The sequence below is a fragment of the Delphinus delphis genome, chromosome 2 (genome assembly GCF_949987515.2).
Source record: "Delphinus delphis chromosome 2, mDelDel1.2, whole genome shotgun sequence".
NCBI lineage: Eukaryota > Metazoa > Chordata > Mammalia > Artiodactyla > Delphinidae > Delphinus > Delphinus delphis.
The window spans coordinates 85059870-85078519 of record NC_082684.1 but is presented as its reverse complement, the minus strand read 5'-3'; the positions used below and the strand labels follow the sequence as shown (position 1 = coordinate 85078519).

The 18650-nt window shown below is 39.6% G+C and overlaps 1 protein-coding gene across 1 annotated transcript in view; it reads left to right on the top strand.

Annotated features, from left to right (window-relative positions):
• The window catches only part of EXD1 (exonuclease 3'-5' domain containing 1), a 38928-nt gene extending 37456 nt beyond the window's left edge, over positions 1-1472 (top strand). The window contains exon 12 of the mRNA XM_060005021.1: positions 372-1472. Within this exon, the coding sequence (XP_059861004.1) occupies positions 372-1031 (660 nt within the window). The 3' untranslated portion in view covers positions 1032-1472. The remainder of the gene's footprint in view (positions 1-371) is intronic.
• The last annotated feature ends 17178 nt before the right edge of the window (positions 1473-18650 follow it).

Sequence of the window (18650 nt, the reverse complement as noted above, 5' to 3'; positions counted from 1 at the left end):
ATAGATAAATATTTAGTAAGGGATCATATATGCAAAGACTGTCTCTGGAGGCTACAGAAGAAGCTGCTTTTTAGAGGATGCACCTGCTAAGGCAGTTGGGGCGAGGTTGGAATGGACCCTTACTTTTCATTGTATAATCTTTATACATACACACATGCACAACATACACACAAAATTGGATTAAAAATATTTAAATTACTTGAAAAGTAGTACTACTATAGTTGAAGACACTAGAGGGTGCTATAAGAACACATTTGAATAGACCCTTGCTTGCCAAATACTAAGTGTAGTAGAAGTGATTTTAAAGTGATTTTAAGGACCACATTCAGAAATTTAGTTATAGTAGACTTGTGTTCATTTTCTTTTCTTAGCGTACATGTATGGAGCTCCCAGAGGAACTGCTTCGACTGAAGGACTTCCAGAGACAGCGCAGAGAGAGAGCTGCAAAAGAATATAGAGTAAATGCGCAGGGACTCCTAATAAGGACAGTACTACATCCAAAGAAGTCTATGACAGAGACAGCAGGGAAAAAGGGAAAAGTAAGAGGTTTCTTACTTTGTAAAAATTCTAGGCTAGATAAAGCTCCAAATTTTACATCTCACAAGGATGTAAATTTGCTAAAAGAAGAATCTAAGAGTAAGCAAACCACAGCGGAATCTCAGCATCTACCTCCCATAAAGGAAGAAGTCAGTGAAGATTCCAGTAACAAACGAATTTGCCCTGAGTCAGAGGGGTTTAAGGACCAGAGAATAACTCTAAAAGAATACCTCAAGATACCTAAACAAGAGTTTCAGACAAATTTATCTTTGAAAGAGGAGATAGAACAGTTACTGATGGTGGAAAACAAGGAAGATCTAAAATGTACAAAACAAGATGTTTTAGTGTCTCCTTCCCTTCCTCAGGAAACCAGAGTGTCTCCAAGTGACATTTTTCATCCTTTTAGAAAAGCTGTGCTTCCCACACTTCCTCCCTGCCCAGCTTTGGAGAAGACTGATTCCTGGATAAATCCAGATTCTCCCAATCTGCCTTAGAGATCTGCAGTTTGTTCTTGAGGCCAATAAAGGTGGCTTATTTCCTCTGCCATCAAGGCCTTCCTCAGTGCTTAAGTTTCTTGTGCTGTAAATTAGTCACAGGCTTTGGGGGAAATTATATCCTCTTGCTTGCTCCTATATTCTTAGAATTTGATTAGGATGGGAATGAATAAGTTAAATAATGGAAGAAGTAAATGTTCTGATTATGTCACTGTGTAGAAATGTTCCCTGTGGCCAAACTGAATTACTTCTCATAATTTGGGTTTAAAGGATTTGAAGAAGGGAAAAATTTTGGACTTAGTGTCTGGAAGAATCTATACTTGAAATTTTTTGTTGTTTTTTCTGGTTTGAAGGATGTTGGTAAAACTCTTAGCCATAAGTTTAAAAATATTAGTACCTGACAACTTTACCTGTACTTTTTTCCTTTTTAGAATATTAACTTTGTCAATTATACCTCAATAAAGATGAAAAATATTAACTTTATTTTTGAATTTTAAATGTTTGGTCTGTCTTATGTCATAGACAAACAATAGTTTATGTTATTACAGGAATCAATATCCCAGTTTTAATTTCTTTTCATTCCATTTACTTTTAGAGAGTTTTGTCCATTTCCCTAACAAAGCAGGGCCTTCTTTAGAGTATGTCTATTATGTAAACTTGAAGTTTGATTCCACTATATTTGCCTGGAGTTGGTATGCCTTCTTAGGGTGAAAGGAAGGTAGCCTGTACTGAGCCCTTTTTATGTTGAATACTTGCAAGTTGCTCATTCTTTTGTGTATAATAACCAGTAAACCTGGTTGGTATTAGGTTATCTCTCACTTTTCTTCATTGGGTCAGGGTAGGAATAAATTGGAATGTGTCTGCATTTCTAGGTCTAGAATCCAGTGAGAAATCTGTAACTTTTTTTTTTTTCCGGCCCTGCACGGCCTGTGGGATCCTAGTTCCTTGACCAGGGATGGAACCTGGGCCACCTCAGTGAAAGCACCGAGCCCTAACCATTGGACTGCCAGGGAATTCCCTAGAAATCTGTAATTTGACTGTTATACAGGCCTCTACTACTTAGGGGAGACAGGGACAGTCTATAATTAGGAACATCCTTGTCTGTGCTCATTGATTCTATCATGAGTACCACTGAAAGAACAGCTGTGTCTTCCAAATCCCAGAGCCCAGATCTGGTCTAAGCTTAAGATGAAGGCAGGACTAAGAGCAGTCAGCTCAGCCCTGCAGTTGCTGTCCCTCACTTTGTCCATAGTTTAGAAGGTCATTGGAGGCCAAGGTGGTTTCTGGTTCATTCTGGGTGAATGTGTTTTCAGGTTGAGCCCAGAAAGTGGTTAATCTAGGTTTACTCTGGGAAGGGCATGAATTTCTGTAAAATTCATAGAATTGATTTAGCTTCTTATGGAACCATACCACACACAATTTTTATACATACATACGTGTAAATATACAGGCTACAAAGAAAAATGTGACGTTCTTCATATTAAAAAAAAAGGATTCTTCTTTCATTATGTATTTTGTGACTAATAAAGAACAGGATTCTGTTGGACCTTTGCTGTACTGCTCAATATGGTAGTTATATGTGGCTATTTAAAATTAAATTGATTAAAATGAAATAAAATTAAGAATTCAGTTCCTCAGTTGCACTTGCTATATGTCCAATACTCAATAGTTTCATGTACCCAGTGGCTACCATATTGAACATCACAGATATAGAACATTTCCATCATTCCAGAAAGTTCTATTGGACACTGCTATTTGAGAAGTACTTTGACTCTCAGAACTAAATGAGCCTTCCGAGTTTCATCACAATATTTTCTTAGTGAAACGGTCACATAACTGGAACTGCATTTTTCTCCATATTCTCATTCTAGCCTGGAGTGCCTACTTAAATTCCATGTGCTCAGATCCAACCATGAACTTCTGTCCTTTGCTGGACAGAGTGAAGAAAAAATCCCTGGGTTCTTCAAGCCCTGCTGCTAGTGCTCTGTGCCATTACTTAGATTTCTTATCTAAATTTTGCTCAGATTTTGGAATATCTTTGGTTCTTGACCCAACCAATTGTTGCGTTCTTGACCCAACCAATTGTTGAGTTCTTACTCTATATTTTTCTAGTTGAGAGTTTATAAACCATACTGCCTGCTTTTCCAAACTCTTGGAGTCTTGCTTCAGTCTACACTGAATTCCTACATCTGTCCTACTCAGGTCTGACCTTTCTGTACATGATCTGCAGTTAGAGATTCTCACAAGCAATCTGATCCTTTTAATTTAGGAATTAGGAAACAGAGTTAAATGACTTCCCTGAAGAAAAGTGCTGCACTGAGAATAGAACCAGTGTTTCTTACTTCTTGGTCCATTCAGTATTCTTTCAACTATAGTATGAAAAATCATTGCAGCAGCTTTGCCTCCAGTCTGGCTGTGAGCTTGATAAAGCCTAACATGACACAATATAATTTTAATACACTGGGACTTCCCTGGTGGCACAGTGGTTAAGAATCCACCTGCCAATGCAGGGGACATGGGTTCGATCCCTAGTCTGGGAAGATCCCACATGCCATGGAGCAACTAAGCCCGTGCACTGCAACTACTGAAGCCCGCGCACACTAGAGCCCACGTGCCACAACTACTGAAGCCCATGCACCTAGAGCCTGTGCTCTGCAACAAGAGAAGCCACCACAATGAGAAGTCTGTGCACCCCAATGAAGAGTAGCCCCGGCTCGCCACAACTAGAGAAAGCTCACGCACAGCAACGAAGACCCAACGCAGCCAAAAAAAAAAAAAAAATTTTAATACACTATAGCCCTGTCGTTGTTTTGACACAAGGCAAGTCACAGCAGCAAGCCAAGATAAGGCTTGGTGCATACTTGGGGAGCTGAGGGTGATTAGCCAGGTGTACTTATCAAAAAGGCATTTACTATAAAGGTAACATCAATAAATACCTTACAGGGCTTCCCTGGTGGCGCAGTGGTTGAGAGTCCGCCTGCCGATGCAGGGGACACGGATTCCTGCCCCGGTCCGGGAAGATCCCACATGCCATGGAGCGGCTAGGCCCGTGAGCCATGGCCGCTGAGCCTGCGTGTCCAGAGCCTGTGCTCCGCAACGGGAGAGGCCACAGCAGTGAGAGGCCCGCATACCGCAAAAAATAATAATAATAATAATAATAAATAAATAAATACCTTACAGAAAAATTTAGAAAATAATGAGAAAAAAATACTCAACTATCATCCTACATTATACAACCCTTCCTAGCATTTTGGCACTTTTCTTTCAATTTTTCCTCTCTCATTCTCTATCTCTCTACACACACACCATCACAACCATACCGTAAATACATTTATTGTGTTTTTTATATCAAGTATTTCTCTATTTTATAATCCTAACAACCAACATTTTAAACAGATGTTTCATTTTTAAATTAATATGCTATTAAATAGAATTTGGAAAATAAGAAAAAAATTACTCATTTCTCTAGCCCAACAGAAAAATCAGGTAATATTTTTGTTAATGTCAGTGTTTATGCATAGATTTTACCCTCTACATAGTTATATATATACACTCTACTTTATGAATGTTTTCCTATGCTGTTATACACCCTTTGTAAAGATTTTTAAAATATATTTTTTTTAATTTATTTTTGGCTGCGTTGGGTCTTCATTGGTGCGCGTGGGCTTTCTCTAGTTGCAGCGAGTGGGGGCTACTCTTCCTTGCGGTGCGCAGGAGGTGGCTTCTCTTGTTGTGGAGCTCTAGGTGTGTTGGCTTCAGTAGTTGTGGTGTGCAGGCTCAGTAGCTGTGGCTCACGGGCTCTAGAGCGCAGGCTCAGTAGTTGTGGCACACGGCCTTAGTTGCTCCGTGGCATGTGGGATCTTCCCGGACCAGGACCAGGGATCGAACCCGTGTCCCCTGCATTGGCAGGTGGTTCTTAACCACTGTGCCACTAGGGAAGTACCAAGATTTTTTTTTTTTTTCTGCACGGCTTGTGGGATCCTAGTTTCCTAACCAGGGATCAAACCTGGGCCCTCAGCAGTGAAAGCGCAGAGTCCCAACCACTGGACCGCCAGGGAATTCCCAAGATTTTTATGACTACATAATATTTCTAAGCAGATACACCATGGTTTACTTAGCTCTGTTTTGGTATATTCAGGGTGTTTCCATTCCTTATTTCCTGCATTTTCCATGTTTTGAATCATTTTGTCAGAATGAAATTCCAGAAGTAGGTCAAAGAGGTTTTCTTGGTTTTGTTTTTTACAGCTCTTGCTAAGTTACTTTTCAAAAGTGTTAACCAATTATATTGCCACTCCAATTTTTGTAGTAATGATGCACCATTGAGAGCATTAGATTTTTTTCTTGAGAGGCATTGCATGTTTTTGACTTTCAAAATTCTAACTTCTTTATCCATAAACCTGAAAGGTTTCCTGTCATTTTTTGTAACTTACCTGCATTAGATACCATGAAGATTAATGAAAACATACATACTGGGAATATTCGAATTCTGATAAATGTCCCTGATCTCTAAGTAAGGACATTATTATGGGTAAAATATTTTAATCATATAAACCCTAAAATAAAACCAAAGTCTATATACTCATGATGAAAGACATCTTTGAAATGTCTTGGAACTCTCATCAGGGATGTCATAGAAAATGATATTTATTGTTATACGAAATGAGAAAGAATCTTAGCTAAATTGCTAGGTTTACCCTAAGACAAAATTTAATACATTCTATTCCACATACTCAACAGGAGTTGAGCCTATAACTCTATAATTTAGTAGATCTCCTTAAACAGGAAAAGCTGTCAAATTGTAATCAGGGTATAATTAGCAACCCAATCTTAATATATACATTGCAAATAAAAAATGTCAAAAAAAATGTCGAAACTATGCTTCAATTTAGTCAGTCATGAACAGCATTTCTTAAACAATGGAATAGAATAGAGAATATCAGTGCATTATACATAGTAAAGAAAAGTATCATTTTGTGAAACTTTTTTTTCTCTGTTGTATGCTACAGTATGTGTACTTTTACTATTGGTTGCAGTAAAAAGCAGCTCAAGATAAGCATAGAAGGAAACTTACATCTTTAAATACTTACACAATAAAACAAGAAAGATCTAAAACCAGTGATCTCAGCTTCCATCTTGAGCTAGAAAAGGAAGAATAAATTAAACTTGGGCTAAGCAGGATGAAACAAATAATGATAAGAATAGAAATCAACGGGCTTCCCTGGTAGCGCAGTGGTTGAGAATCTGCCTGCCAATGCAGGGGACACGGGTTCGAGCCCTGGTCTGGGAAGATCCCACATGCCGCAGAGCAACTAGGCCCGTGAGCCACAATTACTGAGCCTGCACGTCTGGAGCCTGTGCTCTGCAGCAAGAGAGGCCGCGATAGTGAGAGGCCAGCGCACCGCGAGGAAGAGTGGCCCCCACTTGCCGCAACTAGAGAAAGCCCTTGCACAGAAACGAAGACCCAACACAGCCATAAATAAATAAATAAATAAAAATTTTTTAAAAAGAATAGAAATCAATAAAATTAAAAGTGGAGAGGGCTTCCCTGGTGGCACAGTGGTTGAGAGTCCGCCTGCCGATGCAGGGAACACGGGTTCGTGCCCCGGTCCGGGAAGATCCCACATGCTGTGGCGCGGCTGGGCCCATGAGCCATGGCCGCTGTGCTCCGCAACGGGAGAGGCCACAACAGTGAGAGGCCCGCGTACCGCAAAAAAAAAAAAAAAAAAAGTGGAGAGAAAAAATCAATAAAACCAAAACCTGTAAGATCAGTAAAATTGTTAAACTTTTACCCATACTGACCAAGATTTTTTTTAAAAGCACAAATTACCAATATCAGAAATGAAAGATTATTATTACAGATCCTGTATATATATATATTAAAAGGATAGGGACTTCCTTGGTGGCGCAGTGGATAAGAATCCGCCTGCCAATGCAAGGGACATGGGTTCGAGCCCTGGTTCGGGAGGATCCCACATGCCATGGAGCAGCTAAGCCCGTGCGCCACAACTACTGAGCCTGTGCTCTAGAGCCTGCGAGCCACAGCTACTGAGCCCTTGTGTCACAACTACTGAACCCGGTGCACCTAGAGCCTGTGCTCCGCAACAAGAGAAGCCACCACAATGAGAAGCCTGAGCACCGCAGTGAAGAGTAGCCCCCACCCACTGCAACTAGAGAAAGCCCACACGCAGCAACAAAGACCCAACGCAGCCAAAAATAAATAATAATATTTAAAAAAAAAAAGGATAACAAGGGACTACTGTGAACAATTCTATGCCCACAAATTGAAAAACTTAGTTGTAGTGGACAAACTCATTGAAAAACACAAAATACCAAAACTGATTCAAGAAGAAATAGAAAACCTGAATAGTCCAAAATCAACTAAATGCATTGAATTCATAATTTAAAACCTTCCCTAAAACAAACTTTGTTCCCAGATAGCTTTTCTGGTGAATTTCTATCTAAGGAAGCAATAATACTAATCCTTCCAGGAAAAAAAAAAGGAAGGGTCACTTCCCAACTCATTTTATGAGGCCAGCATTACCATATACCAAAAGCAGACAACAAAATTGCAAGAAAAGAAAACTACAGATAAATATATCTTATGAACATAGACACTAAAGTTGCAACAGTAACAAAATGTTGGCAATATAATCCAGAAATATATAAAAATAATAATACATCATGACCAAATGGAGTTTATCCCAGGAATGCAAGTGTGGTTTAATGTGAAAATGTAATACATCGAATTAACAGAATAAAGGAGAAAGACCATGTGATTATCTCAGTAGCTACTGAAAAAATTTTTCTGACAAAATTTTACATCCATTCATGGTAAAACAAAAAAACTGTCAGCAAACTAGGATTAGCAGGGGACTTACTCTACTTAATAAAGTTCTTTTTTAAAAAACCTACTACTGACACCAAAGTCACGGGCAAAAAAAGAAAAAATAGACAAACTGGATTTTGTGAAAATTGTAAAAATTTGTGCACGAAAAGACAACATTAAAAGAGTAAAGGGAATTCCCTGGTGGTCCAGTGGTTAGGACTCCGCACTTCCACTACAGGACTGCAGGGCAAACGTGTTCGAGAGTCATGGTTGAGGAACTAAGATCTCACATGCTGCTCAGCCAAAAAAAAAAAAAAAAAAAAAAAGCATAAAAAGACAACCCACAGAATGGGAGAATATGTTTGCAAATCATGTATTTGATAAGGGATTCAAAGCCAGAATACATAGAGAACTCCTAAAATTCAGCAACAAAAAACCAAACAACCTGATTCAAAAACAAACAACAGACTTGAATAGACATTTCTCCAAAGAAGATATACAAATGGCCAATCAGCAAATGAAAAGATGCTCAACATCACTAATCATTAGAGAAATGCAAATCAAAACTACAATGAGATACCACTTCACACCCGTTAGAATGGCTACTATCAAAAAACAGAAAATAAATGTTTGAAAGGTTGTGGACAAATTGAAACACTTGTACACTGTTGGTGGGAATGTAAAATGGTGCACCTACTATGGAAAACAGCATGGTGTTCCTCAAAAAATTGAAAACAATTACCATATTATCCAGCAGTTCCACTTCTGGATATATACCCAAACCAACTGAAAACATAGTGTTGAAGAGATATTTGTTTCCCATGTTCATAACAGTATTATTAACAATAGCCAAAAGGTGGAAGCAACCCAAGTGTCCATCAACAGATGAATGGATAAGCAAAATGTGGTATATGCATACAATGGAATGTTATTCAGCCTTAAAAAGGAAGGAAATTCTGCAATATGCTATGACGTGGATGAAACTTGAGTACATTATGGTTAATGAAATAGCGAGTCACAAAAAATAAATATGAGGTATCTAGAGTAATCAAAATTATAGAGACAGAAAGTAGAATGGTGGTTGCTCGGGCTGGGAGAAAGAAGAAGTGGAGAGTTATTGTTTGTAGAGTTTCAATTTTGCAAGTTGAAAGAATTCTGGAGATTGATGGTTGCACAACAATATGAAGGTACTTCATACCAGTGCACAGGACTTCCCTGGTGGCGCAGTGGTTAAAAATCTGCCTGCCAATGCAGGGGACATGGGTTCGAGACCTGGTCTGGGAAGATCCCACATGCCGCGGACCAACTAAGCCCGTACGCCACAACTACTGAGTCTGCGCTCTAGAGCCCGTGCGCCACAACTGCTGAAGTGTACGTGCCTAGTGTACGTGATCTGCAACAAGAGAAGCCACTGCAATGAGAAGCCCGTGCACTACAACGAAGCGTAGACCCCGCTCGCTGCAACAAAGACCCAATGCAGCCAAAAATAAAATGTAAATAAATAAATTTATTTTTAAAAATACCAGTGAACAGCACATTTAAAAATGAATGAGATGTTAATTTTTTTTTTTTTTTTTCTGTACGCGGGCCTCTCACTGCTGTGGCCTCTCCCGTTGCGGAGCACAGGCTCCGGACGCGCAGGCTCAGCAGCCATGGCTCACGGGCCCAGCCGCTCCGCGGCACGTGGGATCTTCCCGGACCGGGGCACGAACCCGTGTCCCCTGCATTGGCAGGCGGACTCTCAACCACTGCGCCACCAGGGAAGCCCCCACATTTTTTTAAATTGGGGGAAAAAACTATTACTAACATCACACTTATAATGGTGAAAGTCTGAATGTTTCCCCCATATAACAGAGAACAAGAAAGGATAATTGCTCTCACTACTTCAATTCGAAATTGTACTGTAGGTACTAACTAGTGGAATAAAGCCAGAAAAAATAAAGAAAAAGCATATAGATTAGAAGTTTTAAAAGTAAAATTGTATTTTTACATGACGTGATCATGTGCATATAAAATCCTAAGGAATCTACAAAAAGCTACTAGAACCCATAAGTGAATTTAGCAATGTTACAGGGTATACTGCCAATATAAAAAAATGTGAGTATACAAAAAATACTAGCAATGGTCAATCAGTAACTGAAATTTTTTAAAATATCATTTACAATAATGTCCAAAAACATGATATCCTTAAGGATATGCTCAATAAAATACATGCAAGACTTGTGTATTGAAAACTACAAAATATTTCTGAAAGAAACTAAAGAAGATGTAAATAAATGGGAAATATACCATGGAAAGCTCAGTATTGTTAAGATGTAAATTATCCCCAAATTGATGTATAGATTCATTACAATCACAGTCAAAATCCAAGCAGGTGGGACTTCCCTGGTGGTCCAGTGGTAAAGAATCCACCTTCCAAGGCAGGGGACACAGGTTCGATTCTTGGTCAGGGAACTAAGATCCCACATGATGCGGGGCAACTAAGCCTGCGCGCCGCAACTATTGAGCCCGCTCACCTCAACGAGAGAGCCTGCATTCTGCAAACTACAGAGTCCACGTACTCTGGAGCCCATACGCCACAACTAGAGAAGAGAAAACCTGTGCACCACAACTAGAGAGAAGCCCAAGCGCAGCAACGAAGAGACCGTGCACCGTAATGAAAGATCCTGTATGCCTGAACGAAGACCCTGTGTGCCGCACAGGGTCTTTTTTAATTAATTAAAAAAGAAACTAAAAACCACCCTTTATAGTAAAATAAAATGTACAACCACTATAGAAAACAGTTTGCCAGTTTCACCCCCACAATCCACTCCTAGGGATTTATTCCAAGAGTAATGAAAGCATATATCTACACAAAGACTTGGACACAAATGCTCACGATGACTTTATTCTTTTTTTTTAAATTAATTAATTAATTTATTTTTGGCTGCGTTGGATCTTCGTTGCTGCACGTGGGCTTTCTCTAGTTGCGGCGAGCAGGGGCTACTCTTCATTGAGTTGCTCCGGCTTCTCATTGCAGTGGCTTCTCTTGTTGCGGAGCACGGGCTCTAGGTGTGCAAGCTTCAATAGTTTTGGCACGCAGGCTCAGTAGTTGTGGTGCATGGGCCTAGTTGCTCCATGGCATGTGGGATCTTTCCAGACCAGGGATGGAACCCGTGTCCCCTGCGTTGGCAGGTGGATTCTTAACCACTGCGCCACCAGGGAAGTCCCCACTTTATTCTTAATAGCCCTAAACTGGAATCCTAATTTCCAGCTACACGTGAATGGATAAACCAAAAGCAGTATATCCATACAGCAGACTAGTACTAAACAATAAAAAGGACAAAGTATCATGCACATAACATGGACAAATCTGAAAAAATTTTGCTGAGCAAAAGATGCCAGATGCAAGAGTACATGCTGCATGATTCTATTATATGAAACTAGTAAAAACAAAACTAGTCTATGGTGACAGGAAAGCAGATGAGTGGTTGCCTGGGGCTAGGGAAAGGGGTTGGGGATTGACTGCAATAGGGCACAAGGGAATTTTTTTCAGGTGATATGAATGTTGTATATCTTGATTGTGGTGGTGGTTACACCAATGTATACATTTGTCAAAACTCATTGAAATGTATGTGCACTTTATTGTACATAAACTATGCCTCAATAAAGTTTATTTTAAAAACATTTGGAAGCCACTGGTCTACTGGGTGTGGGGGAAATAATCATTAGAGTTGCAACATTTTGTTAAATGATACTGTTACCAAGGCTGTAGCCCCAGAATCATAACCCTGCCCCTTCCTTGAATAGAAACTAATTACTCTTACTAAAGTTTTCGGAGGAAGCTGCAAAGAGAAAAAACGAGAACTGGTTAGAACCACCTAGGCCCAAGATGGTGGAAGATTTGACTTCCAGTAGACCTTGAGCCTCATTATACACTCATTGTAATACATTACCATGCTAAATGACACATCCACCAAAGCCATGACAGTTGGCGATTGCCATGACCACAACCAGAGAAGCCCGTACAAGGACTGAAAAGGAGAGTTGCATCAGTTCCAGGTCCAAACCACACCCCTGTTTTGGGATAACTCATGAATATTCCTCCCACTCTTTCCAATTCCCTCCTTTTTAACTCGACCTTCCTGTATATTTGATGTCTCCACAGAAATTGAGTTGAGAAGCTGCTTTGCAAACTAGGTTCTTTGCTTCTCCATTCTTTGGCCACTGAATAAAGCTTGTGCTATTCCAGCCTCAGCTTCAGTTTCATTGTTGGCTGCATGACTCCAATCAGAAAAAAAACCCACCTGGCTGAGACAGGGGTCTCTGCCCAAGCTAGGACCCCAGTGCAGGTCCAGTTGACTAATTTTGTTAGGAAAACCACTGACCGAAACTGCCCGCCTTGGCCAGGCCCAATAATTACCACTCACATGAGTTACCTTACAACAGGAGGTCCTGGTAAGGAAGACGTAACTAACAAGCTACCACCAACTCGAAGAATTCGGGAAAGGTCAAAAGGAGAGAGGAGACACCAGTCCATATGTCCTACCAGCCTCCCAGAATCCTTCTCGCTAGAATCCATCTTGGTTGAGTGATGTGTGCAGAGCCAGGAAGGACCCTGAGTCAGAATGATCAGCCAGAGACAACCCGGAAACTAACTCCATTACCATAAATTCCGAGACTGTGACCATGTGTCATAGAAGTTCTCTTGGGTTCCCTTACCCTCCTGCTCTCCACCCGGGTGCCCCTTCCCAATAAAGTCTCTTGCTTTGTCAGCACCTGTGTCTCCTCGGACAATTCATTTCCGAATGTTAGACGAGAGCCCACTCTCAGGCCCTGGAAGGGGTCCACCTTCCTGCAACAATTTGGTAACGATATCAATGGACAAAATAAGCAAATATGTGTTGCTAATATAGTCAGATAAAATTTAAACAAATTTTAAAAGAAACAGTAATATATCCCCATGGTTATAAAATAAATGATAGAGAAAGGCTTATGATGAAAATAAATATCCCTGCCCCATCCTTTCCTGACCTTAATACTTTTCCCCAGAGGCATCCACTTTTAATATTTTATTTTCCCCTCTCTTTCCTCAATGAACTAGAGTGTAAACTGGTAGATATGGAGCAGTTGATGAAAAGCATTTATTGTAATGTAAACCAGAAGAGCCAGTAACTTAAGCCCAATGCTGCTGATCTCTCCACATTGCAACAGTAGCCCCTCTGATTTATAAGAGATATTTCCACATTCTGGAGTTCTCAAATTCCCCAAAGAGCATTACTGTTTATAACTTGAAAGGCACCTGATGGCTAAACCCTGAATGTTTTAAATAAAAGCTTTGTAATGGAAACACATTCTAAAGGAAACATTCCTTAAGAAGAGCCAAAATGGCAAGTTCCAGGAATGAGGGAGAAAAGAGAAAGAAATTCTCTTCATTATTGTGTAACTTGTTGGGATGCCATCCATAGTTTGCTTAATAATAGTTGTGTTTAAGGTGTACCAGTGAATTGCTGGTGGGGGTTGGGATGAAGGAGGCAGAGTAGCCTTGGAGAGGAGATAGCACTTGCCCTTGCAACTGTGTTGTGTGTCAAAGGGCTTTGAAAGAGGTAAGGGAAGGGTGCATTTTCGCTAAGAAAACTACAAGGAGTTCACTATTACAAGAGAGGAAAACATGTAGGGTGTATTATGAGAGATAAGGCTGGGAAATAGGGTCCATGTTTCTGTTATGGTTTTTTGGTCATAAGCAAAAAAACTGACTTGGCTAATGTAAACAAAAAGGATTTATTGGAAAGATGAGTGGCTCACAGAATTGATGGGAAAGCTGGAGAACTAGGCTTGGAATTAGGATCAAGGGCAGCTGCAGAACTCTAGGCAGCAGGAACTATTCAACTTTCTGTCAGAGTGACTGAGTGCCAGTACATTTTTTTTTTTTCCATCCCCGCATAATTTGACTCAGGATTCAAAATTCTGAGAGGGCATAATTGACTTTATCTCATAAACCCACCCATCCAGGGCACCTTGATTTATCGTCCTACTGAGGCAGGCAACACTGTCCACAGTGGGGAAAATGTAATTCCCAAAGGAATGTAAGCGCACTGAGGATATGTCTTGTTGAGTTTATGTTTTACCCTATAGACTAAAGGAGACCATTGAAGAATTATGAATAAGAAACTAAGATGATCAGAAATGTAGATTTTAGATAATCCTGGTTTAAATTGGAGGATGGACTGAAAGGGGGCAAGAATAGTATGAGGGAGACTTGTACAAAAACTCTTGCATTGATTTGGGGGAGATGTTGAATGCCTGCATTTGACAGGGATATGGAAGTTGGTAATCTGAAGAGGAATACATTTTTGAAAGATATTTAGTAAGTAGAATGAATCAAAAGACCAATTGAATATGGGTGGTAAAGAAGAGGAAGAGTCTTGGTTGATTCCCAGGTTTCTGTTTTGAACATCTGTTTGAAAGTTGGTGCCATTTATAGACAGGTTGCACTGAGAGGTCAATTAGAGGAACAGTGATTCCATAGGAAGTTGAATTTTACATGTTTCCCATTAAGGATACATTTGGAATTTTGAAATGGATGTATCTAATAGGCAGTTGGATATATGTGGATATAGAGCAAGAAAAAGATCTGAGCTAGAGAGATTTGGAATGCATCACTATGTAAATGGTCTTTGAAGTCATGGACATGTACCATATTTTCAAGGCTTTGAGTATGGAGTATAAGAGAAAAGGAATGAGAATAACATTCCAAAAGGAGGGTAAGGAGAAAGAGATACACATAGATACCAAGAAGGAGCAGACAAATAGGAAGAACATTCATGTAAACCAGAAGATAATTCACTGTGGTTTGATGAACACATTGTGAACATATCAACCACAAACTATTTTTAAGAGCTTTACTAAGATATAATTGACATACCATACAATTCACCCATTTACTAGTATACAATTCAGGGACTTCCCTGGCGGTCCAGTGGTTAAGAATCTGTTTCCACTGCAGGGGCCGCAGGTTCGATCCTTGGGGAACTATAGGATCCCTCATGCTGTGCGGCCAAATAAATAAATATACAATTCAGGTTTTATTTAGTATATTCTCAGGGTTGTGCAACCACCACCACAATCTAATTTTAGAACATCTTTTCTTTCCTGAAAGGAATACCATGCCCATTAGTTGTTACCCCGCACCTCCCTCATACCTCTCCCAGACCTAAACAACCAACAGTCTGAGTATTTCATTTAAGTGGTATCATACACCACGTGTCATTTTGTGGCTGGCTTCTTTCACTTAGCATAATTTTTCAAGGGTCATACATGTTGTAGCATGTATCAGTACCTCATTCCTTTTTGTTGCTGTATCACATTGTATTATATAGATATCCCATGTTTTATTTGTCTATTCATCAGTTGATGGACATTTGGGTTGTTTCCACTTTTTGGCTACTATGAATAAAGCTGCTATGAACATTTGTGTGTAACTGCTATGAACATTTTGTGTGGACATGCCTTCATTACCTAAGTGTGGAATTGTGGGGTCATATGGTAACTATATGTTTGACTTTTTGAGGAAGTGCCAAACTGTTTTTCAAAGTGACTGCATCATTAACCACAAATTATTTTAAATATTTCTTTAGCTAATACTTTGGATGTGTAATTACTTTTAGGAGATATATGTTTTTATAGCTTACTAAAATATGGTGAACAGTCTTTGTAGAAACCACCGAGGTCATACAGTAGGACTTTGCCTACCATCTCAAAAGATCCTTCACACACCCCAACTCCATCACAGTCCCTAGCTTCTCTCTAAAAGTAAGCACAATCCTAATAATCATATTATATCTGTATCTCTTCCACATAAAGAATTCTGGTTCTGAAAGATACAGAGGATGTTAGAATATCCTATAACTATTCCTTTGCTTTATCTACTTTATACATGCTGAAGTGTTATAATAGTTATACTAGTCATCACTAGTAATTATCACCACCAAGTTATGGTTACTGAAAAGAATATTTTTCTGCATATATTGTCCCCATCCTCTCCACAATTTTTTAAAAAATATTTATTTATTTATTTAGGCTGCACCGGGTATTAGTTGCAGCATGTGGGGTCTTCGTTGTGGCATGCAGGATCCTTTGTTGCAGCGTGCAGGATCTTTTTTTTAGTTGCAGCATGCGGACTTGTCAGTTATGGCATGCAGGATCTAGTTCCCCAACCAGGGATTGAACCCGGGCCCCCTGCATTGGGAGCGCGGAGTCCTACCCACTGGACCACCAGGGAAGTCCTGTCTCCACAATTTTTGATAATCATATTTTATCTGTATATTTGTGCTTTCTGCTTTCCCTGTTAGATCCTGACTGATATAGGGGTGTACCACATAGGTTTTGAGATATGTCCTAAGAGGGTACTGTAGTGCTTACCACAATCATCTGTGATTTCTCCCAGAGACAGAAAATTACATTGCATGGATTTGTGTGGTCTTATCTGTGTCCTGCAACCCATGTAATGCCTGGAGGTATAAGACAAACCTGTTTTCAGAGATGCAGTTGGAATTAGATGAGGAAAACTTGCAAGGATGTTTTGGAAAATGGTATATTAATGAATTGTAACTGTAAGAAAGGAAGTGGTCTTTGGAGTGATATCTAATACATAAAACTAGACAAAATTTGATAACCAAGGAGGAATTAGAAAATTAAAGTCAAGCAGATGACCGAAAAGCTGAATGTACATTGAAAATCTCCCTTCAGTAAAGAGGAGAAAAGGCCCAGTCACGATGAACTGCAAAGAGCAGTACTGTCGTATGACTCATTGCAAATGTTTAAAAAACAACATGGAGGGCTTCCCTGGTGGCGCAGTGGTTGAGAGTCCGCCTGCCGATGCAGGGGACGTGGGTTCGTGCCCCGGTCCGGGAGGATCCCGCATGCCCCGGAGCTGCTGGGCCCGTGAGCCATGGCCGCTGAGCCTGCGCGTCCGGAGCCTGTGCTCTGCAAAGGGGGAGGCCACAACAGTGAGAGGCCCGCGTAGCGCAAAAAACAAAACAAAACAAAACAAAAAAACATGGAAATCAAAGCATTGCCCATTAATAGTGCTTCTCATTATATGGCATGGGTTAAATATTCTCTTTGTTGTAATTTTTCTAAAATCTCAACAATATATCATTTTATTTTCATTCATCTCCATCTGTATTGCAGGCGCTGAATAAGTAATAGGAATTAGGGAAGAATGAGGAATAAATACATGAATTTCAAAAAATGTTCCTGGAAATCATCATGCAACTCTGATCTCAACCTTAAATAAAATAGTGGAATAAATATTTAAAAAGAAAAACTGTGTAAGCCTCTAAAGGATGAAGGAATTCTGACTAATCAACAGCAATGATAAATCATAAATAGTGGACCTTGCCAGATTGGCGTGAGTGGTTTTCTGGGGGGTTTTTGGATTTTAAATTCCAGGAACAAGAGAAGAAGAGAAGTATTAGATATTCTAGATTGGACTATCAGTAAAGCATTTTGAGCTAGCATCTTGTGAAATCTCAATTACGAGATTAATTTATAGTGATTTCCAGGTGAGAGTGGTAACTGGAAACTTTCAAAGGCTTAGAGGAACAAATGAGCAATGACAGGGAATTTTTTAAAACTTTTTTTTTTGTTGTGAAATATTCATAGACATGTATATAATGAAAATGCATTGTTTAAAGAAAACTCTAAAATGAACACCCAGTTCGAGAACTAAAGCATTGCCAGTAACATAGAACCTTACCTTGTATCATTTTCCATCACAACCCCCTTCTACTTCCCCACCCCCAGAGATAACCATTATTCTGACTTTTATGGGAATCATGTCCTTGCTTTTCTTTACAGTGTCACCATCTGCCTATGAATTCTCCAGCAGACGAGTAGCTTTGCCTGTTTTTGAACTTTATATACATGGAATCATACTGGATATATTCTTTTGTATATGGCTTTCTTTGTCCGTGCCATGCGGCTTGTGGGATCTCAGGGATTGAACTCCAGCCACGGCACTGAAAGCACTGAATCCTAACCACTAGACCACCAGGAAACTCCCATGTATCTGGCTTCTTTTTATTCAAAATTATTTTGTTGTTATATATTGTGTGTGTGTATGTCTCATTTTCATTGCTATATGGTATCCCATTTTTGGTATATACCACAATTTATCTATCCCATTTTTGTGTATTAGTTTTGCTGCAGTAAACAACTCTTTAATCTCACTGGCTTACAGTAACAAACATTTGTTTCTTGCTCTTGATACTTGTAAATTGTATCAGCTTTGGTTTTTTCCATGTGTTTTCTCATTGCAGGACACAGAGTAAAGGAGCAAACTCTGGGACATGACTTTTTGTGGAAGAGGTAGAAGCAATAGCTCTGACAGAAACTCATGGATATAATATATATTATGTCTACTCTGCCCACAGTCTATTGGCCAAAGCATATGTTATGGCCAAATCAAAAGCTAATTAGGTGGTATGTATACGCCTCCCCCAGGAGGCATGACAAGTCACATGGTGGGGAAAGACATATAGTTCTTTGAAAAGGAAATGTGGTACAATTCATCACCACTATCAATGTTCCCATATTTGGTTGTCACAAACAGTGTTACTATGAGTTTCCTTGTATATGTAGCCTGGTGCAAATGCGCATGAATTTCTCCAGGAGTGGAATTGCTAGTTATGTGTTTTCAACTTTACTAGGCATGCCTACTGTTTTTCAAAATGGTTTTACATACCTACCAACAGTGTACAAGAGTTCCAAATGTGCCACATCCTTACTGACTCTAGGTAAAAGTTTTTGAA